This window comes from Geotrypetes seraphini, chromosome 8, assembly GCF_902459505.1.
Source record: "Geotrypetes seraphini chromosome 8, aGeoSer1.1, whole genome shotgun sequence".
NCBI lineage: Eukaryota > Metazoa > Chordata > Amphibia > Gymnophiona > Dermophiidae > Geotrypetes > Geotrypetes seraphini.
This window is the reverse complement of record NC_047091.1, coordinates 13,440,146-13,463,530: the sequence shown is the minus strand read 5'-3', so window position 1 is coordinate 13,463,530 and position 23,385 is coordinate 13,440,146. Positions and strand designations below refer to the sequence as shown.

General features: G+C 46.1%; 1 protein-coding gene across 2 annotated transcripts; it reads left to right on the top strand.

Moving 5' to 3' along the window:
* HTR1D (5-hydroxytryptamine receptor 1D) lies at positions 1 to 23,385 on the top strand. 2 transcript variants are annotated; one of them, XM_033955838.1, is made up of 2 exons: positions 1 to 755; positions 20,149 to 23,385. In XM_033955838.1, exon 2 carries the CDS (start codon positions 21,309 to 21,311, stop codon positions 22,440 to 22,442), a length of 1,134 nt encoding a protein of 377 aa, XP_033811729.1. In that variant the 5' UTR covers positions 1 to 755; positions 20,149 to 21,308; the 3' UTR covers positions 22,443 to 23,385. The 2 variants fall into 2 exon arrangements, with proteins under 2 accessions (XP_033811729.1, XP_033811730.1); XM_033955839.1 differs by lacking the exon at positions 1 to 755 and adding an exon at positions 17,675 to 17,732.

Genomic DNA, 23,385 nt, shown 5'->3' with positions numbered 1-23,385 from the left:
CGGGCAGACTGGAGGGACCCTGCGGATCTTTATCTGCCGTCACCTACTATGCTACTGTGTTAGACTCAGAAATCCGGATGGAAGAGGGAGATACAGTGTCTGCTGCCTGCTGGCTCATTGGATCCGGTGGAGAAAGCAACCCGTCTCTGATTCAACGGAGCTGATCCCCCCCTCATCCGATCCACAGCATGTGCCGAACGCCTCCTCCATGGTACAGCAAGTGTGTGTCAAGCTGAGCCCCACCAATATGAAGAAAATCACCCGCTTTTCTCCCCCCTTGAAAGTGATTTCAAAGAAACTTCCGCTGTTGTCCTAGTGCTTCCATTGACAGCATTTGCTTTTAAGGTTCCCAGTAAAGTCTGACGAGAAAAATGTGTGGGCACGCTCTCTGTCCCACCAGCACTGCCTAAACTGCTCTCCCTGGAAACATCCGTCTGTGCCGTGGGATCTCCATCCTGCGCGATTTGATTTTGCAGAAGATATGAAGTCAGATTGCTAACAATTTTGACTCCTCTGCAGCCTCCTCCAAAACATTCAACAGCTGCCTGGAAATTCCTTGTGGGCAGTTGCCCAGGGGAAGAGGCTGCTGCAGGTCTTCTTCCTGGATGTCTTGGCTAGAAGTCTGAAAAGGGGTAATTTAGCAGCTGATTGCTTCCTCGTCTGAGAACTGCTATTCAGCGAAGAAACCAGCTTGAAGAGCTGCGAACAAGAATGGCCCTGGAGGAACGGGAAGATCTGCAAATCATTTCTAACGGGTAAGTGCAGAAACCTGGTCCCTGTCATGTCTGTCTGTCCAAGTTCGATTGTAAGCTCTTAGGAGCAGGGACCGTCTATAAATGTCAAAATGTACAGCACTGCATACGCCTTTCAGCGCTATATAAGTGATTAGTGGTTGTAGTAAGCTCTTCCGAGCAGGGACCGTCTATAAATGTCAAAATGTACAGCGCTGCATACGCCTTTCAGCGCTATATAAGTGATTAGTGGTTGTAGTAAGCTCTTCCGAGCAGGGACCGTCTATAAATGTCAAAATGTACAGCACTGCATACGCCTTTCAGCGCTATATAAGTGATTAATGGTTGTAGTAAGCTCTTCCGAGCAGGGACCGTCTATAAATGTCCAAATGCACAGCGCTGCATATGCCTTTCAGCGCTATATAAGTGATTAGTGGTTGTAGTAAGCTCTTCCGAGCAGGGACCGTCTATAAATGTCCAAATGTACAGCGCTGCATACGCCTTTCAGCGCTATATAAGTGATTAGTGGTTGTAGTAAGCTCTTCCAAGCAGGGACCGTCTATAAATGTCCAAATGTACAGTGCTGCATACGCCTTTCAGCGCTATATAAGTGATTAGTGGTTGTAGTAAGCTCTTCCGAGCAGGGACCATCTATAAATGTCCAAATGTACAGCGCTGCATACGCCTTTCAGCGCTATATAAGTGATAAGTAGTAGTTGAAGTAAGCTCTTCCGAGCAGGGACCATCTATAAATGTCCAAATGTACAGCGCTGCGTACACCTTTCAGCGCTATATAAGTGATTAGTGGTTGTAGTAAGCTCTTCCGAGCAGGGACCGTCTATAAATGTCTAAATGTACAGCGCTGCGTACACCTTTCAGCGCTATATAAGTGATTAGTGGTTGTAGTAAGCTCTTCCGAGCAGGGACCGTCTATAAATGTCCAAATGTACAGCGCTGCATACGCCTTTCAGCGCTATATAAGTGATTAGTGGTTGTAGTAAGCTCTTCCGAGCAGGGACCGTCTATAAATGTCCAAATGTACAGCGCTGCATACGCCTTTCAGCGCTATATAAGTGATAAGTAGTAGTTGAAGTAAGCTCTTCCGAGCAGGGACCATCTATAAATGTCCAAATGTACAGCGCTGCGTACGCCTTTCAGCGCTATATAAGTGATTAGTGGTTGTAGTAAGCTCTTCCGAGCAGGGACCGTCTATAAATGTCTAAATGTACAGCGCTGCGTACGCCTTTCAGCGCTATATAAGTGATTAGTGGTTGTAGTAAGCTCTTCCGAGCAGGGACCGTCTATAAATGTCTAAATGTACAGCGCTGCGTACGCCTTTCAGCGCTATATAAGTGATTAGTGGTTGTAGTAAGCTCTTCCGAGCAGGGACCGTCTATAAATGTCCAAATGTACAGCGCTGCGTACACCTTTCAGCCCTATATAAGTGATAAGTAGTAACAGTAGTCCCTGAAGCCACTGGTCTTTGGTCGCTTGGGTCTAAATCTCAGCCGGCTTGTCTCGTAATGGAGATATGTGCTTGGAGCCTCCCAAACTGGAAAGAGCTCTCCTGCCTTGAAGTGACACTCCACAAATCACAGCAATGCTTTGTGAGAGTAGCAGTGGCTGTCTTCGTAAATCAGCTATTGTTTATGGGTTTCCTAGTTTTGCAAAAGGGTTTCTTTCCCTCGCTTATTTTCCAGGGAAATTTGCCAGAGCAGCTAATTATAATATATCCATTCTTGGTCTGGGTCAGGGGATGTGGCAAAACTGTGGGCTCCTTTTACTAAGGTACGCTAGCGGTTTTAGCGCACGCTTAGTGCGTGCTACAGTGCCGCACGCGCTAAACGCTAACGCCTCCATAGAGCTTACGTTAGTATTTTTTGTTTAGCGTGTTGATAGCACGCGCTAAAAACGCTAGCGCACCTTAGCAAAAGGTGCCCTGTGTGTGAATATCTAAATATGTAAGTGTGCGTATGTAGGGTATCAGCAAAAACAGTTAGTGTTAGACACACTGATGGACTCCAAGTGCAAAGATAATTCTTACGATGATAAAAAAAACACAAAGTTTTGCCATCTACACTGTTAAGAGAATGCAATCAGCCGAAGCTTTGTTTTCACACATTTATTTAATTGTGAATTCCTTTTACCCAGTTTCATATCTGCCTCTTCTCCGGAGTTTATATAACGATATGTGAGAGGCTGTTTAATATATTTTGACTTTTTTTTTTGTTTGTTTTATTCTGATGAAAAATTAAATCGCTTTTGTTGAAAAGCTGGTGCAAGACAGCCCCCTAGTGGTAAAAAGGGGGGGCCAGACATATAGGATGAAAGAAAAACACCCTGTAGGAGCAGTGGTCTCCAACTCAAACCCTTTGCAGGGCCACATTTTGGATTTGTAGGTATTTGGAGGGCCTCAGAAAAAAATAGTTAATGTCTTATTAAAGAAATGACAATTTTGCATGAGGTAAAACTCTTTATAGTTTATGTGTAAATCTTTTTTATTGAAAAGTGCAAAATAAAGTAAATACAGTGCAGTGATTACAAAAGTCATCCCACTAAACCCGCCGTCCCCCAAATCAGAGAAAGAACTGAAATTAAAGGAACGAACAGAACCAGTAGCAAAGAGAAATCATATGTTTGAGAGACAACTCTGCACCCTGGGGGTCAGAGTGTCCCAAAAAGTACACCAAGTACGCTTAAACTTGCGTCCCGTTGGAGAGTCCAAGTCCTGAACCTGAAGCCTCTCCATCTTGAGCAAAGTAAGCATTTGCATTCGCCACTGCGACAAGCTGGGAGGGCCCGACTGAAGCCAGTTGAACAAAAAAAACTTTTTTTCCCATCAAGATGGCCCTCCGCATAAAAAGACGATATCCACGTGGCCTAGGAGATTGCAATGAGTACAAATCAAATAAAAACAGAGGATCCAACTTGATTCCACAGCTCTTTATAGTTTATAAATCTTTTTTTTGGCTAAGTCTTAATAATAATATTGTAATTTATAGCTAAAGAGACAGATGATCAAGAATCTGTTTTATTTTACTTTTGTGATTATGATAAACATACCGAGGGCCTCAAAATAGTACCTGGCGGGCCGCGAGTTTGAAACCACTGCTGTAGAAGGTGCTGAATTCAGCAAGGAACAGAAAGTCTAATATAAGGATGAACCCCTTTCTGGGCTAACTAAAATAGAGATCAAAAGCCTCTGATACCTGTACAAAACCCATTCAGGGCTCACTGGGAACAGAGAGCATCTATTACGCATATAAAATGTTCTGTCTCTACAGCAAGGGTGTCAAACTCAGGCCTGCGGGCCAAATCTGGCCCACAGAGTAATTATATATGGCTCGCAAGAAAATATCAAATGTCTACTAGAGCTGGCCTGCCGGGTATGTCAATGTAGGACAGTTATAACATAACATAACTTTTTATTTATATACTACTAGTCTTATAGCCTGTTACATTAACGGGTGCTAGAATATATGTGTGTGTGTCTCTCTTTATTTCTTTCTCTCTCTCTCTCCTTAGCCGCTTTCTTTCTTTCTTTTTCCTTGGCTGTCCATCACCACCCCTTGCCTGCTCCCCCTGTCCATTCTCCCTTCCTTTTACCTCCCCTGTGTCCACCACCACCCCTTCACAGGTCTCCTTATGCAGCAGCAGCCCTTCTCCCTTTGTTTTACCTCCCCCCTGTCCAGCAGCACCTTCCTTCTCCCCCTGTCCAACATTAGGCCTCCGTTCCTTTTTCTTCAGCCCCCCCCCGTCCATCTGCACCTCTTTCCTTCTCCCCCTGTCCAGCAGTAGGCGTCCCTTCCTTTTTCTCCCCCCCTCCTCCTTCTTATCCCTATGATACACTTACCTTGCTCTGCCTGTGATCAGAGGCTCCCGACAGCCGCCCAGTTGCACCCATTGGAAAAGTTCCCTCTGCGGCATCCCGCACCCCTCCTGACGCGACTCCCGCTGTCCCGCACCTGCCCCTGTGTCTTTCTTCTTGTCTTTCTGTGTCCCTTCCTCCGTCTGTCTGTCCAAAGCAGCATTTCCTCCCCCCACACCATTTCCCTGTGCACCTGCCCCTGTGTCTTCTTGTCTTTCTGTGTCCCTTCCTCCCTCTGTCTGTCTGTCCAAGGCAGCATTCCCTCCCCCCACACCAGTTCCCTGTGCACCTGCCCCTGTGTCTTTCTTCTTGTCTTTCTGTGTCCCTTCCTCCCTCTGTCTGTCTGTCCAAGGCAGCATTCCCTCCCCCCCACACCAGTTCCCTGTGCACCTGCCCCTGTGTCTTTCTTCTTGTCTTTCTGTCTTCCTTCCTCCCTCTGTCTGTCTGTGCAAAGCTGCATTCCCTTCCCCCACACCAGTTCCCTGTGCCTGCATTATATTTGTAAAATAGAATTTCAATAATAAAACTCACTAAGTAATAAACTTATCGAACAAAGTGGTCTTCATTAATTTCCGAAAACTGCAATAGGATAACATAGCTTGCTGAATACATCTACCTAACCAAGATTGTTGCCTACCAGCTTGAAATGCTGGGGTCCTATCTAAGAAGGTCTTATATCTACACCCATTAATTTTTGGATAAGCAAATAAGTAGAAGTTTCTAGTTTCTCTTGATGGTCTATGCCAGTGTTCTTCAATCAGCGGTCCATGGACCAGTGCCGGTCCACAGAAATTTCCTGCCGGTCCACAGGGCCAGCACGTGCATCGGGCCCAAAACAGTGTTCTTCAACCGCCGGTCCACGGTGCGATTGATGCGGCGTTATCTTCGAGCCAGCTCTCTCTTCCTAACTGATTCAGTGCACAAAGCCACGGGCAGCGGCTCCAACGGGCATCCTGCGCCTGAACCGGAAGCCTTCTCTATGACGTTGTAACATCAGAGGGAAGGCTTCCAGATGAGGCACGGGACATGCAAGGTGCAATTAGTACTATTATGGGGGCGGGGTCTGGGTTGGAGATTGGGTAGAGATGGGCGGGGTCTGGCCCACGTCTTAGCCCCGTGTTCTTCAACCGCCTGTCCACAGACCGATGCCGATCCACAGAATAATTCTTTTATTTCTGCCGGTCCATAGGTGTAAAAAGGTTGAAAAACACTGGTCTATGCAACACAAAATGAGGAAAAAGCTAAGCTGGAGTCAATCCTGATATCAGTGTAAAGCAGATACAGAAAAATTTGAATAATACGCTTCATGATGTGTCTCAATTGTTTTTAAACCTTTCACTTTTATTTATTTATTATTTGTAATCGGGTTTTAATTCATTATGTGACCATCGATTTCTTTAGTGGTTTTATTCGTGCCATTTTTTGCTTATGATTACAGTTGTGACTATGGCACTTGTCATGTGACCCCCCCCCCTTTTTTTTAAATTGCCAGCGTTTTTCGAGCCGGTTTTACTTTCGATTTGCTCAGCTCAGAGCGCTACAGATTGTCTCTACTAGGTAAGAGCCACCATGGCTTTATTTCATTCTTCCTTTTTATTTTTAACATGCACATAGTTATTTTAAGTTATCTTAAGTTCCCATAAAATATTAGCTGATGGTTTTTATGTTTTCTATAGTCTATTGCCACACTGCGACGTTTGTTAGTGCAGGACAGCTACACTTTTTTTCACGCTGTGCAGCAGAGATTTTTTTATTTATGCATTTTTAAACTTTTCCGCACGCAAGGTTTTGTCATTATTTACTTTTCGCTATTCAATGGCTGGGAGGGTGTAGATGGGCTGGAGTAAGTCTTAACAGAGATTTCGGCAGTTGGAACCCAAGCACAGTACCGGGTAAAGCTTTGGATTCTCGCCCAGAAATAGCTAAGAAGAAAAAAAAATAAAAAATTTAAATTGAATCAGGTTGGGCAGACTGGATGGACCATTTGTGTCTTTATCTGCCGTCATCTACTATGTTACTATGTATATATTTATTTTTTTTGGGGGGGGGGAGGTGGGGTTAGTTTATGTGTCCATGATGCTTCTGTGGCCACTTTTATGTTTACACTCTTAGTTTTTTTTTGCCGAACCTTATCCTTAAACACAGTTACGACCAAGGCACTTGTTTTAGTTGGCCTGCGACTTTGTCCAAGTTTTTAATTTTGGCCCACTGTGTATTTGAGTTTGACACTCTTGCTCTACAGCACAGGTGTCAAAATCCCTCCTTGAGGACCACAATCCAGTCAGATTTTCAGGATTTCCCCAATGAATATGCATGAGATCTATTTGCATGCACTGCTTTCAATGCATATTCATTGGGGAAATCCTGAAAACCCGACTGGACAGCGGCCCTCGAGGAGGGACTTTGACACCCCCGCTCTGCAGGAAGAGAAAAAGTATCTTGTAATAGTCTGGGCTCAGCAAGGGCTAATACTTATATTCCCTGTAGATACATCTCCCACTTTCCTGATACATGACCTTCTGCTGGAGCAGTTAATAAGCCCTTGAGAGTGAGAGAAGAAAAGGAACCTTAAAGAACATTGAGCTGTCCAAAGAATGGCCGTGTGCTGTCAGAGCTGTATTCTATAAATGGCACCACAAAAATCAGTGCCAACTAGGATGGCACTTAGTGTGATTCTATAACAGGTTTGTGCACCTTATAAAATTATGCTAAGCGCTAGTGAATTGTAGAGTGTGTTTTTGATTTATTTTTTGCACTTTCAGCACTATTTGTGTGCACATTTATTATAAAATTTTCACGGAGAGAGCCCGGTGATGTTTCACAGTTAACACAGTTTTGGGTGTAAGCCAGCGACAGCCATTACTTCTGGGGGTTCCCGGAGGGAGGCTGTGTGACTGAGGGCTCTCCCAATCTCTCGAAACCATATTATTGGGCTGTCTTAACTACAGCCGTGTAATCATTCTTTGGGTTGTCTCTCCCCCTTATCCAGTTCCATTTCTTGGGGTTTGGGAGTTTTGCTTTTTTTTCCATCGTTTTCCATCTCCCATTTATTTCGGGTTTTGCTACTAAGCGCTAGTGCGTGGCATAACTTTTAGGTGCTGCCATTTAGGCCAAGGAAAACCAGGCCTAAATATGAGGGCCGTTCAATAATTTATCTATCTGAATGTGAACGAAAGTAGCGAGTGTGTTTAATTGTGACATGTCTCAAGGTTATATGCAACAACAAAAAGGAAAATACAACCCCACGTATAACAGAGCAGGGAACACAAGAAGAAGTGGGGAAGGGATTTTGCACATCAGCCTCTAGTCTAGAACAATAATTCATTTATTAAAATTTGAACATATATATAAAATCATATGAGCCAAATAAAGAGCCCTTAGTCCTTTTTAGTCTCAAGGTTACTCATGCACAGTTGCAGCTCAGTGTGAGTCTAACATTCCAAGAGGCAGGATGTCAGGAGAGTCCTCATGCGAATCAAGTTAGAAACTGCTAGATTTGACGCACAGTGGTAAAATTTCTCACCAAAGAAGGGAAAACGCCAAAGGAGATCCATGAATGCATGACTGCAGTCTGCGGGGGTGAGTCTGCCCCGTCATCCTGTACAGTAAAATTTTGGAGCAAGCAGTTTAAGTGGGATAGAGAGTCCATTGAAGATGACCCCCCCCCCCCCCCCCACACACACGCTGGACTCTGCTATACAAATGTTGTATAAAGAGGCCATTCTACAACATTGGTCATGCACAAAATGAAGCGCCAGTTTTTAAGGTTCCAAAATCATCAACAGGACTGGAAATGCCAGTAGTGTTAAGAAAGCGCCAAACAACTTTGCTGAGCTTAGCTGTTGGGGGCAGTTAGTTTTTTTATTTAATGTGTTACATAAGCCCATCTATCCCCATTTTAAAAAATTGTTAAAAAGTCATGCCTCCCCCTGAACTTAAAAAAAATCAGCGGGAGGCATGCCCACTCCCTTCCTGCTGGCAGGTCTACCTCTTCAAACTGTTGGGTCTTCCCTGGTCATCCTGGGATGCACTGGGAGGGGCCTAAGACTCTGATTGGTTCAGAAACCTAAGGCCCCTCCTATGGTGTCACTTCTGTGATCACCACCTCAAATCAAAAATTTTATGTTACTCGCCAGAGATGGGCTGTGGTCCCACGATGACCATTTAATGCAAAAACGGTGGAGAAAAAAGCCTAAAATTGCATAAACGCTCCGCAATCGATAATGATTTAAAGCTGCTTAAATTCTTTTCATTGGCAAAAAAATCCAACACCACCAAAATGTAATTATCAATTGGGTACTCCACCCAACACCGTGCACAGGGAAAAACCCCAAAAGGTTTACTTAGCTTGGAACCATGGTCTGAAGATCGCCGTCACAGACGCTGAGAACACCTGGCCAGACTGTTGAAAAACCGCGGCGGCTACCAGATGAAAAGTCCAGAACCCATGCCCAAATCCAACAAGTGCCTTGTTTCGCTTCAAAAAAAGCTTCATAGTACAGTTCTCAGCTTTGCACTGAGAAGTACCTTTCATGCCCTGACGCTTTACCACGAGTTTCGAATTTCTTGAACGTTGTTGTGGCTTTATTAAGGCACTATTTAGACCCCTGAGGAAGACGTGTTGATCGAAACGCGGACCATGTTGGCTTCTTGTTCCCTTATAATAAAGGAATACCACACAGGAAAAACACCGTTTATTGAATGAAATAAAGACATTGACATCTAATATTTTTTCCTTTGTATTGACTGTTCGATGTTTACTTCAGCTCTTAAGGATTCCTTCCTTTTTTGGGTTGTTGTTTTTTTTTTTTGTCTCTTCATGAAAAGGTAATTAATAAATCTCAATAAATAAATTTGAGGCAGAGGCTTCCAGAAGGTGAATGAAATCTGAACAAGTGTGTGAATGAATTAACTCCTTCCCCCTCCCATGGGCTGGTTGAGGGGAGGAATGGAGGGCAACTGTCAATAGAGGTGCCCCCCCCCCCCCTCCTGCATAACCTGAATACGGTAATTTTTCTGTCAGACTTGACTACCTCCCTGATAGGCCCAAAACTGTGTAGGTGAATAGACCACCTACACAGTTACAGTATGGTATACTGTAAATAACAGAGCTCATTTATTAAGGCAGCATTGAATAATCATTTTTAAGAACAGCAAGCTGTGCCAATTGATGTATTTATTCTTAAGTACTCCCATACGAAAAGTACACATATCTGACATACCTCATTTTCTTTCAGACACTACTTGTAATTCTGTTACAGCTGGAGAACTGCCCTTGAACCTTTTTCCCGAGCGATAGCCCTGCTTGCATAAGAGCTTCAGTGAAGACTAAAAAATATTAATATTTAATTTACTAATTTTGTCAGCAAACAAATTATCCCTGCTCACATAAAAGCAGATTTGGGCGTCCAGTCAACAGCTTAAGGTTTCCATCTTCGATTCATCACTTCTGGAATAATTAGATTGAGAAATAGTTCTGGTTTCCATACATTTTAAGAAGTGCCTCAACGTTTATACCTCACCAAACCAGTGGCGTACCTAGGGTATGTGGCACCCGGGGCCCATCATTTTTTGACACCCCCCCCCCCCCCCTCAATTAAAATTTTTTTTTTTTTTTTTTTTTTTGCAATAACCATGAAATGGAATAAATGGTCAGAATAGAAACAGGCAGTGAAAATTTTCTTTTTTTTTTTTTTTTTTTCAAAGTATTTTTATTGAGAATGGCAAAAGGTCCAGACAAGCAACCATGGTCTGTACAGAAACTTATACATTATCAAAAAGAACACAGAATGAGAGTAACAGCAACAACAAGCATGAACAAGCCTCTCCCAAGAGAAAATTGCCAATGAGAGGCATAGCAATACACAACAAAAGGCCAAAACTTGGGGCAAGCAAACAAATCCCACCCCAGAACCCACAAGAATAATAAGCCGGACTAGACCCTCAGCCATATTTTATAATGAAAAAAACCCCCACAAGCAACAACACCCAGACCGCTCACCAGACACACCAATCCGCACAACAAGCACCCAAGAAACACCCAGCCACCACCCAGACAAAACTACCAGACACACCTACCCCACCAAGCCCAGACCCAACCCCCCCTCCCCAGAGAGTGCAAGCGCAAAGTGGACCGTGAAAAGGGCAGCTGCAGAAGTGGAAAGCCCCAGATAAGTAGGTTAGCTAAAGAAAGCCCACAGAGAGAAGAAATCAGGATAACAGAAGTTCCAACAAATGCTCCCACAGAAAATTTTCTTTTATTGAACCTCATTTATGTAACCATTATTCCAAACATAACATAACATAAATTATGTCTGAATTGTCATGACATCAGAAGTACATATGGAGTAGTTGCAGGTGATGCTTGGGACAGTTCTGATTATGTTAGTTTGGTTTTATGTGTTTTTTTAATAGAAGGGTTTTTTATTTCTTTTTTTAAGGTTTTGTAGTTTGTGGTCGAGGTCAATAGGTTGTAGAGTTGGGGGTCAAGTGTTGCAGCTGGAATGGCTAGGAGGTTGTCGAACAGTTTTTTTCTTTTGACGTTTTTGGTTGGAGGGTGTGTGAATGGTGCGTGAGTTCTCCTATGTCTGTTTGAAGTGGATTGAATTATTTAGCTGAAGAAATTAGTTACCCCCCCCCCATTCCACACACATTAATTCTCTTCCATTTTTGTTCCCATTATAAAAAAACACTGATAAGTTCCCAGGAAAAAAATACATTAAAATAAGAAGTGAAAACAAAGGCCCCTACAGATGAGAACATAACATAAGAATAGCCTAACTGGGTCACACCAATGGTCCATCATGCCCAGTAGCCCATTCTCATGGTAGCCAATAGTGCTGCCTGATTCAGAGAAAAATATTTCATTCGATCCGATTCACCCTGTTGAATCGATTTTTCGATTAGATTCACTGTTAATGACACCGCTTTTTAAGTTTAAACAAAGTATAACAATACATTTCACAACAACAATAAATTTCACAAAGTACTTTAAAAAAAAAAAATCACATTTTTCCATTAAAGCAGTTCTGGAGACATTTGCTTGAACAGTCTTTTTTCCCAGTCCATAAGCAAGCAATATGAAAAAGATTTCCTTAATTATCTACTCAAAACATTTTTGCTATTTACTTTCATTGTACCTAGACTATTATTCAGTAGAAAAAATTTAGTTTGTTCAATCAAGCAGAACATTCACTCATAGAAGTCCAATGTCCACACAGGATTTGATTGAACAAACAAATTTTTTCTACTGAATAATAGTTTAGGTATACTGAATAGCAAAAATGTTAAAGCCACACAGAAAAGCAGTAAAAGTCAATAGGTTCTCCAAGTGGGAACAACTGAGTGCACCAATCCAGGGCAAGCAGACGCTTCCCCCATGTCTTAATAACAGACAATGGACTTTTCCTCCAGGAATTTGTCCAAACCTTTCTTAAAACCAGCTACGCTATCTACTTTTAACATAACTTCTGGCCACTTCATTTTTAAGCTTAGATCTTTCCTTCCAAACAGAGACCTTGCTAGATGTCAAATACAGCACAAGGTAACTTCACATGGACTTAACTGTGCAGGAAATGAATCTCCTCATACACCCACCATATAGTGCAAAAATGTGCAAAGGTCTGTTTTTTTCTTTCGATCACTACATAGCCTAATGCCACACAAGCAGCGCTGTTACAAACATATTCTGAAGGTCAATGCTAAGGTTGACAAAGTTTCCTTCCTTGGACCAGAAGGAGATACTGACAAACCACTGGAAGAGATTCTAAAACAACTACCCAGAAATAACACCCAAAGACCCACTCAGTGTGTGAACCAGTTGAGTGGAGTGGACTAACTGGGGGTGGAAATGGGCCCAGAGTTTGCTCAGCAGAATTTCCCAGACTACCTCTTCCTCTCAACACACTGACATGCTACCACCACCACCAACACTAGGAACACCTCACCGAGTATGCCAGCAATGCTTATAAACTTTATAAAACACATTATTATATTTTCTTATAAAGCATATATTTTAACTGAACTCAGCCTTGCCATTCACAAAAATAGAAAAGTTCCCATTTCAAGCTGTCTCATGTACACTTTTCAAATCTAACATATTGTAATCACAAAACAGAAAATAAAATTATTTTTTCTACCTTTTGTTCTCTGATCAATATTCAAATCTTGTTGGTCCCAGGCTCTTGTTGTCTTGCTTGCCAGGGTCTCCTTTCTCCGTGCTAACCATCCGTCTGCCATCTCTGTTCTCCCCTTCCGTTTCCCTTCCCTCTCCCGGAGATCTGGCATCTTTCCTTTTTTTTGTCTCCATCCACAGATTCACCTTTTCTCAACTCCCCACCACCCCAGGATCCACCATCTCTCCCTTTCTGTTCCCAACTATCCTCCTATCCAGTATCTCTATCCCCCCTCCACACCATCCCCTGTTTCCAAGTTCTCTCCCTTTCTGTTCCTTCCCTCCCTAAATCCCATTATGCACCCATCTCTCTCCCACTCCTCTGTTTTTAGACCCATTATTTCTAACCCCCAAAGTCTGGCATATGCACGTATCTTTGAACCCCCCCTTCCCTCTCTCCCTCTGTGTACTTTTACACCAGGACCCCCCCTCCCCCGAAGGTCTGTCCCCCCTCCGAAGGGCTACACCCCACCCCTGAAGACCTGCACCCCCCGAAGGACTTTACCTCCCACCCGAAGGTCTGTCCCCCTCTGAAGGCCTAAACCCCACCCCTGAAGGCCTGCACCCTCCCCGAAGGATTGTACCCCCCCACCCGAAGGTCTGTCCCTCCCTGAAGGCCTGCACCCATCCCGAAGGCCTGCACCCACCCCGAATGCCTGCACCCACCCCGAAGGCCTGCACCCACCCCGAAGGCCTGCACCCCCGAAGGCCTGTCCCCCCCCTTGAAGGCCTGACCCCCCCTTGAAGGCCTGCCTGCTTGTCCCCCCTTGAAGGCCTATCCCCCCTTAAAGGTCTGCCTGTCCCACCCCCTTGTAGGCCTGTCCCCCCTTAAAGGTCTGCCTGTCCCACCCCCTTGTAGGCCTGTCCCCCCCTTGAAGGCCTGACCCCCCCTTGAAGGCCTGCCTGCTTGTCCCCCCTTGAAGGCCTGTCCCCCCCCCTTGAAGGTTGGCACCCCCCCAAAGGCCTGCACCCCCTTGTAGGCCTGTCCCCCCCTTGAAGGCCTGCCTGCTTGTCCCCCCTTGAAGGCCTGTCCCCCCCCCTTGAAGGCCTGCACCCCCCCTTGAAGGTTGGCACCCCCCCAAAGGCCTGCACCCCCTTGAAGGCCTGCACCCCCTTGAAGGTCGGCACCCCCCCTGAAGGCATGCACCCCCCCTGAAGGCCTGTCCCCCCTTGAAGGCCTGTCCCCCCCCTTGTAGGCCTGCACCCCCTTGTAGGCCTGTCCCCCCCCCCTTGTAGGCCTGTCCCCCCCTTGAAGGCCTGCCTGCCTGTCCCCCCCCTTGAAGGCCTGCACCCCCTTGAAGGTCTGCACCCCCCCCCCGAAGACCTGCACCCCCCCTTGAAGGCCTGCCTGCCTGCCTGTCACCCCCCCTCCCCCTTGAAAGTCTGCCTGCCCGCCCGCCCGCCCCACCCTGAAGGCCTGATGCCCCGACCCACCCCGAAGGACCATTCGCCCCCCTGGCCTCCCCGCACTACCTATGAAGCAGCCGCAGCAGGATCGCGACGTCAGCTATATTTGCGCTACTTAGGAGCTGCTTCCTGCGTCGCGGTCCCGCCCCCCTCCTCTGACGTCAGAGGAGGGACGGGACCGCGGCGCAGGAAGCAGCGCCCAAGCAGCTGAGGGATTGCTGACGTCGCGATCCTGCTGCGGGCTGCTTCATAGGTGTGCTGGAAGGTCAGTGGGGCGAGCGGTCCTTCGGGCGTGGGGGGGGACTGAGCGGCAAGGCCGGGAACACCCCCTCAGGGCTGGTACCCGGGGCGGCCCGCCCCCCCCGCACCCCCCTAGGTACGCCACTGCACCGAACCAAACTGATAGAAGGAGAATGAGCTTCTTCAGGGATCTGACCCAGTTCTAATACCTCTCCGTCTCCGTGCCGACCGACCCCCTCAAGGACCGACCCTTGGAAACATGTTTTCAGGCTTGGAATCCAGTTAAAAGGCAATAGACGCTCTGTCTATACCTGGGACCAAACTGAAAGAAATTTGTCCAGCCCTGGCAAGTTCAAACCCAACTCAAACCAAATTCTGCACTCCTGGGGAAGGGGGAGGTTTTGCTTCTGAGAAAGTGCTCCTTAGTACATCAGAATCTCTGTCTGCTTCTTGGCACCAGCACTGGAGAAATAATGAGACGCCCTACTTTCTTTCTGCATGTGAAGCCATCTGGAGGGGGGGGGGTGTTTGTGAGTACCAGAAGGCACTGCGAGGAAGGAACGGGGTATATTAGTAGATCTGTGTGTGATGGAGGGCACTAGGGCCAGCAGGAGTGAGGTACATAGTTAGAGCTGTAGAGGGGGGGGGGGGGGAGAAGGAGGGTGTCCCTATTGCAAGGGAGGAGTGAGGTTTTCCCTCGCCTTTTCTTCAGTCCTAAAGTTCACATTTTCTGGCTTTGGCTGCCTTCAGCAGTCATGCGACCGGGTAACAAAGCCCCCCTGACCCTGCACGCTGTCTGATTCGGCTGCTGTTGAACAGTTTGCGTGCCGGAACCCTTCTCAGGCTGAGTGGAATTTGGGTTATGAGCTGCAGGGAGTGGTTGTGAATTTCTCCGTGAGAACCTTGTGCATCCTCCTCCAGCTTGAGTTCCGATCCTCCCCGAGGCTGACGTATTTCCTGTTGCCTCAGCTTTCAACAGCAATCTGACCTGGAGGAGGGGAGAACAAGGCCTGGGAATGCATTTATCTGAGTTTGGGGTTTAGGTTTCTGCCACTTGGTGCTGAATGTAAGACGCGCGCACGAGGACGCGCACGCGTAGACGTCCGCACGTAGACGCCCGCACTAGACGTCCCCACGTAGACGTCCGCACTAGACGTCCCCACGTAGACGTCCGCACTAGACGTCCGCACTAGACGTCCCCACGTAGACGTCCCCACGTAGACGTCCGCACTAGACGTCCCCACGTAGACGTCCGCACTAGACGTCTAGTGCGGGCGTCTAGTGCGGACGTCTACGTGGGGACGTCTAGTGCGGACGTCTAGTGGGGACGTCTAGTGCGGGCGTCTACGTGGGGACGTCTAGTGGGGACGTCTAGTGGGGACGTCTAGTGGGGACGTCTACGTGGGGACGTCTAGTGCGGACGTCTAGTGCGGACGTCTAGTGGGGACGTCTATTGCGGACGTCTATTGCGGACGTCTAGTGGGGACGTCTAGTGCGGACGTCTAGTGGGGACGTCTAGTGGGGACGTCTATTGCGGACGTCTATTGCGGACGTCTAGTGGGGACGTCTAGTGCGGACGTCTATTGCGGACGTCTAGTGGGGACGTCTAGTGGGGACGTCTAGTGCGGACGTCTAGTGGGGACGTCTAGTGCGGACGTCTAGTGGGGACGTCTAGTGGGGACGTCTAGTGCGGGCGTCTAGTGGGGACGTCTATTGCGGACGTCTAGTGGGGACGTCTAGTGCGGACGTCTATTGCGGACGTCTAGTGCGGACGTCTACGTGGGGACGTCTAGTGCGGGCGTCTAGTGCGGACTCAAGCTGGAGGAGGATGCACAAGGTTCTCACGGAGAAATTCACAACCACTCCCTGCAGCTCATAACCCAAATTCCACTCAGCCTGAGAAGGGTTCCGGCACGCAAACTGTTCAACAGCAGCCGAATCAGACAGCGTGCAGGGTCAGGGGGGCTTTGTTACCCGGTCGCATGACTGCTGAAGGCAGCCAAAGCCAGAAAATGTGAACTTTAGGACTGAAGAAAAGGCGAGGGAAAACCTCACTCCTCCCTTGCAATAGGGACACCCTCCTTCTCCCCCCCCCCCCCCCCCCCCCCTCTACAGCTCTAACTATGTACCTCACTCCTGCTGGCCCTAGTGCCCTCCATCACACACAGATCTACTAATATACCCCGTTCCTTCCTCGCAGTGCCTTCTGGTACTCACAAACACACACACCCCCCTCCAGATGGCTTCACATGCAGAAAGAAAGTAGGGCGTCTCATTATTTCTCCAGTGCTGGTGCCAAGAAGCAGACAGAGATTCTGATGTACTAAGGAGCACTTTCTCAGAAGCAAAACCTCCCCCTTCCCCAGGAGTGCAGAATTTGGTTTGAGTTGGGTTTGAACTTGCCAGGGCTGGACAAATTTCTTTCAGTTTGGTCCCAGGTATAGACAGAGCGTCTATTGCCTTTTAACTGGATTCCAAGCCTGAAAACATGTTTCCAAGGGTCGGTCCTTGAGGGGGTCGGTCGGCACGGAGACGGAGAGGTATTAGAACTGGGTCAGATCCCCGACCCACCCCGAAGGACCATTCGCCCCCCTGGCCTCCCCGCACTACCTATGAAGCAGCCGCAGCAGGATCGCGACGTCAGCTATATTTGCGCTACTTAGGAGCTGCTTCCTGCGTCGCGGTCCCGCCCCCTCCTCTGACGTCAGAGGAAGCAGCGCCCAAGCAGCTGAGGGATTGCTGACGTCGCGATCCTGCTGCGGGCTGCTTCATAGGTGTGCTGGAAGGTCAGTGGGGCGAGCGGTCCTTCGGGCGTGGGGGGGGACTGAGCGGCAAGGCCGGGAACACCCCCTCAGGGCTGGTACCCGGGGCGGCCCGCCCCCCCGCCCCCCCCCTAGGTACGCCACTGCACCAAACTAATTGCATTTCATGAACATGCGACTAATTACTGTTTGATGCCCTGAGAGTTTCACAAGAATGCAGGAAGCTCTACCTGGAAATAAGGGTCCCTTTTATCTCATGAGGTGTGTTAAACAACTAATATGGGGGTTTTCATGTGGCGGACATTAGCGTAGACTTACACTACTGTCTTCTCCACAAAAAAAAGCAGGTCAGAGTGGTAAAAATTCTACGTTAGTTGCTGGGTGGGGGCTGGGCGTGGCATGGGCTGGGAGTGGGCCACCAGCTGGGTCAGCTAATGCACGGGTCAGTACTGCATGCTAGGCCCGGGCCCGGGAAGTGACATCAGAGAGAGAGCCGACACTGATGCGGGCAGCAAGTTCGTGACGCTGCTCGCGCCAGGAGAATTAATGAGGTACGAGGGAAGGGGCGCACAGGCGTGGCAAGGGCGGTTGTGAAGGAGCAGGGGCGGGGTCTGAGAGGAGGATGGGTGTCGGCGCTCCAGGCAGACCGCCTCTCCATCCTCCCCCCTTACTACGCCACTGGCGTCTAGGCACGTCTGAGGATGGGCGAATTTTATATAGGCAGTGACCTTAGGTGACCCTAGGCACTTCCATAGGCGCAAGACAGGTGCCTAAAATGAAGGCCTGTGAAATACTGGCCTACATTTAAGGCACCTGTTTCAAAAACAGCCGCGATTCTATAAACGGCGCTGATGCGTGATTGACCTGCAATCGGGCGCTGTTTATAGAATCCGGGCCTAACTGCTTAAACACTGCTGAATATTTCCAGATGGCCGGCTCAGAGGGGTTTAACCAGGTAGGAGCCTCTCCTGGCCATTAACCCTTTTGTAGGGTTACCAATTTGGCTCCAGAAAAAGGAGGATAGATTGAGACATCCGGGTTTTACTTCTATTGGAAGTAAAATCCGGATGTCTCAATCCGTCCTCCTTTTTCTGGAGCCATATGGTACCCTTTTGAATATCATGCCTTAAATTACTCTGCAAACCTTGCTCCGTTAAGGAAACAATGGGGGGGAGGGGTAGAAAGCAGCATCCATACACACGTCAGATACGTAGAGAGAAAGACAGAAAAATGGGAAGAGGGATGAATAGTGGATTTATGGGAGAAAGGAAAAGAGGCGAGGCGTAGGACAAGCTTAGAATGACACAGGAAGATGGATAGAGTTTAGAGATTCATTATCACCAGCCTAAAACAAAGAATTACAGATACGATAATTTCCTCACTGTTATCTGACATAAGATAAATCACTGAAGCTCTGCTCTCATTGTGAATTGCCACAGAAGCCCTCAAAGGAATAATGCCCCTGTAATTCATCATACTATGCACGTTTTAATTCTGTAATGGCACTGCTATAAATATATACATCTTTAGTTAACTGCAAAATGTACCTCTAGCATTTCATTCAAAGTTCTTCACTGGCAAGAGAAATATAAGAATCATACTAAGCTGTACTTTGTATTGTAATTTGAATATTTTTACTGCTGTAATTGTCTATTGCTTGTCCTATTGTTGCTGAATGGTGCCTTGAGTGAATTCCCTCGAAAAGGCAGTAAAATAAATGCTAATAAATAAAAGGATCAGCTGTTGGTATCCCTCCTCAGTATTGAATGATGTATGTGAAGTACTGAAAGCTCAGTAGGGGGCGCCATTCAGCCGTGAGCAATGGTGCTGACATGGTCATGGCATCCATCCTGCCAGTGACAATGGGGTCCCTTCAGAATCATGTGCAGATTCTGGAAAGGCTGCGGAAGGCAGAGGGGGAAGTGTGGATGGACCACTGGAAACGTCTTCCCATGCCACTCCACTATTTTCAGTCTCTAAAATACGGAGTGGAGGGCAATAGGTAGATGCTGAATAGTGGAAAATCACATCCTCTTTTCATTTATCCATCTGTTCAGGGTTGTAAAAGCAAGAAATTTCACGATCCTACACTTGCAAACCAAGCCACCTTCCATGATAAAGAATTTCGAATCCTGCCATTTCCAACCTTTCAAAACGCAGTTGAAAGCCCATCGTTTTTCAGAATATCTGAGCGATTAGCTTTGTACTGCTTTCTGTTGTATTTTTCATTACTAATCTTTTGTAAACTGCATCGAACGTATGGTTATGAGGTATAGAAGCGTGATGTTATATGAAATTGTTTACTCTTTCAAGAAATGCTAGGATGGTGATGGGTTCTATGCTTTGGAAACAATTGCCTGACGGGGGTTACACTCTATACCAGGGATCTCAAAGTCCCTCCTTGAGGGCCGTAATCCAGTCGAGTTTTCAGGATTTCCCCAATGAATAAGCATTGAAAGCAGTACATGAACATAGATCTCATGCATATTCATTGGTGAAATCCTGAAAACCCGACTGGATTGCGGCCCTCTTTACCAATATTTAAAAGACATCTTAAAGCCCATTTACGTATTTTGCGAAGCCTTTCCTGCGATAGCAGTTACTTGGTGTTAGGTTCTGCCAGGAACGGCTGATCTGCTGGTCTGGGAGCATTGGGATTCAAAGCTTGTCATTTTTAATTATTTATTTATTTTTAAACATGTATATTCCACTTATACTGCTCTTTTAATATACGGCGTTCCTTCCTTTCTTTAATATTGTGACCGCTTGCCTGGATGTTTTTCCCTAAGCGGGTAAGCAAATGCAATAAAACTGAACCTAAACCCTACTCAACTAGGCCTAGTTTCAACCATTCCCCAGCAACCTACTCAGGCCCACGCAGTAACATTATTTCTGTTTTACTGCTGCGATTGCTACGCACATCGCCTCTTTCTCTCTGTTAACACACTGCTTTTTGTGTCTTTTTAGCATAAATGTGCCAGGCCAGACTTCAACCGATGACGTTGTACACTTCTCTGAAGCTGTCCGATACTGCCAGTCTTCTTAACCATGCACCTTTTGGGGAGCATTAAAACGGTGCAAAACAAAGGCATGCCACCCTGCCGATGGTCACAAGTTCCAGAGCAAATGCAGAAGTGACGTGGCTCTGTGAGGATCAAGAGGCCTCAAAGAATGCAACGGACTGTGCCCTTCCAGTCTAAGAATATTGTGCTTCTGCCTCTCAGTTGCTATGGATTATACGTCAAGACTCTGAATTTCATCTATTTCCCCCCCCCAAAAAAAAACCAACAGTAAATAAATATTGTAGATATACTTTGTAGGAAAAATACAAGACAATGTGCTTGTAAGTGCATAAGCATCGCCATACTGGGAAAAACCGAAGGTCCATCAAGCCCTATATCCTGTTTCCAACAGTAGCCAATCCAGGTCACAAAGTACCTGGCAAGATCTCAAAAGAGTACAAAAGATTTTTATTGCTGCTTATCCCAGGAATAAAGCAGTGGATTTTCCCAAGTCCATTTTAACATGGACTTTTCTTTTAGAAACTTGTGTAACCGTTGTTTTTTTTAAACCCTGCTAAGCTAACTGCTTTACCACTAGATAGCAACATTTTAGCTTCTAAACTATTAAAAAAGGAATTTGATGGGTTTCCTAAAAGACTGTATGGTTATAAATATGTTGGGGGGGGGGAGGTTTCTAGTCAGCAATCAATGAATGCAATGCCTAGTACATTCCTCTTTCTTATGATGCATGGTAGGAAGAAGCAATAATTTCAATGTATTCTGTGCTAAAAATGCTAATTCAAAGAATTATATTAGTATGTTGTAAATGGTTTGCAGAAAAGTCCTTGTTCATGGCACATCTAAAATTACTGCTTGGTGTGTGCAGTATCCTAATACCTAATGTGTTATATCTGACTATGGCTGGCATACACTGTACTAAAATATATTTATAATAGAGCATATTATTACACGCCAGATTTTTTCTTTAGTGCAGTAGCATTTAGTTATCAGTTGATACTGCCCAATGAATCATGAAAGAGAACGGAAAAAAGGGCTTTATAAAAATGGTAGACATTAACTGCATGCAGTGAATAAAAGTCTTTTGAGTTACCAATTGGGGATAGAATGAACCTGTATAACCAATCAGTTGACGCATTTCTTCATATGTCAGCAAACAACTCATTAAATTCCTCAGACATTATGGTGACTTGGGAGGATGCCACAATCCTAGGGCTCAAAATTTCTCTGGCGGGCATCCTGTCCCTCATAACGCTGGCAACAATTTTTTCCAACGTCTTTGTAATTATTACCATTTTCGTCACAAAGAAACTGCACACCCCAGCAAACTATCTGATTGGATCGTTGGCTGTCACAGACCTCCTGGTCTCTCTCTTGGTGATGCCCATTAGCATTCCATATACTGTCAGCCACACGTGGACCTTTGGCCAAATCATGTGTGATATCTGGTTATCATCGGACATCGCTTGCTGCACCGCCTCAATCCTGCACCTATGTGTCATTGCCTTGGACCGATATTGGGCCATTACAGATGCTCTGGAATATACCAGGCGGCGGACTGCAGGGAGAGCAGCTGTTATGATCGCCGTGGTTTGGACTATTTCTATTTGCATCTCTATACCGCCACTCTTCTGGAGACAAGCCAAGGCTCACGAGGAACTAAAAGAATGCAGTGTGAACACTGATCAAATTTCCTATACTGTTTATTCGACGTTTGGAGCGTTCTATATCCCCACAGTATTACTGGTTATACTTTATGGTAGAATCTATGCAGCGGCACGCTCCAGGATTCTTAAACCACCGTCTCTGTACGGGAAGCGATTTACCACTGCCCATCTCATTACTGGTTCCACAGGGTCTTCTCTGTGTTCCGTGAACTCCTGCATTCACGAGGGGCATTCCCATCCTGCTGGAACGCCAATCTGCATCAACCATGTTAAAATTGGATTTGCAGACAGTATCCTAGAAAGGAAGAGACTCTCAGCCGCCCGGGAAAGGAAAGCCACGAAGACCCTAGGAATAATTCTTGGTGCCTTCATTTTCTGTTGGCTCCCATTCTTCGTGGTAAGCCTGCTAATGCCCATCTGCAGTGAGTCCTGCTGGTTTCACCCAGTCCTCTTTGACTTGTTCACATGGTTGGGTTATTTAAACTCACTCATTAATCCAGTCATTTATACAGCTTTCAACGAAGAGTTCAAGCAAGCGTTTCAAAAGTTAATAAGACTCAAAAAATGTTATTAACGTGTGATGATGTCATCTCCTGTCAATAGTACGCTTAACAAGTTCACAGGGAAACACTGCCGGGCAAAATTGCTATGACATATGTATTCTAACAGCAGGTCTGAAAGTTTGCTGAATTGTGCTGAGAAGTTTAATATTAAATAATTTAATCAAATGAGTCTCAGAGTCCATAGTAGGACACAGCAGTCCCTGCTATCTGCAATCGCTTCAGTCATCTCTTTTGCGATCATGCGCTTTATCATAGGCTTCTCTTGCAGGCGAGGAAAAACAGCGCAGTAAAAAAAACTCAAAGGAACACCTTTTGAGAAAAACCTGGGTTTTAAAAAAAACCCACACCACAGAGCTAATAAAGACTTAAATCTTCATAGAGCACAAACAGCCAAACTGGACATAGTTCTCTGGTCTACAGTTCTAGCACACTCCTCTAATTACTTTGTTTTACATGCAGATGTCTTGCGCTTTGTCCACGCTGTCCTCGGACTTTATGTGTAATCCAATTTGTAGCTATAGACGAGCGGCCAGCAATTCTACAACCTCAAAACAAGAGCCTTGTTTCGCGAGGAATCCGCTGCTTCAGGAGAGGAAAATTATTTTGCACTAAACTATGACAATTGACTCCAAGAATGGCATTTAAACCTCACACTCCCACAATTAGTAAGCTTAGCACAATTCATCAAACTTTCAGACCTGCTGTTAGAATACATTTTTTACAGTAATCTCCTGTCAAAACTCATTTGGAAAAGAGATGGAAAAACATCTCCTCCATCTCAGAGTATTGGATCTCCATCCTGTTCATAGCTTGATCATTGTCTACAGAAAAGCTGAGGTTGGATATACATCACCAAGAGCTCCATTCCAGGAGCTTTATTTGTACCTAATACTGGTGATATTTCAAGTCCCTCACAGAGACTGTCTTCGTTGTTAATGTATATCAGTTTAAACA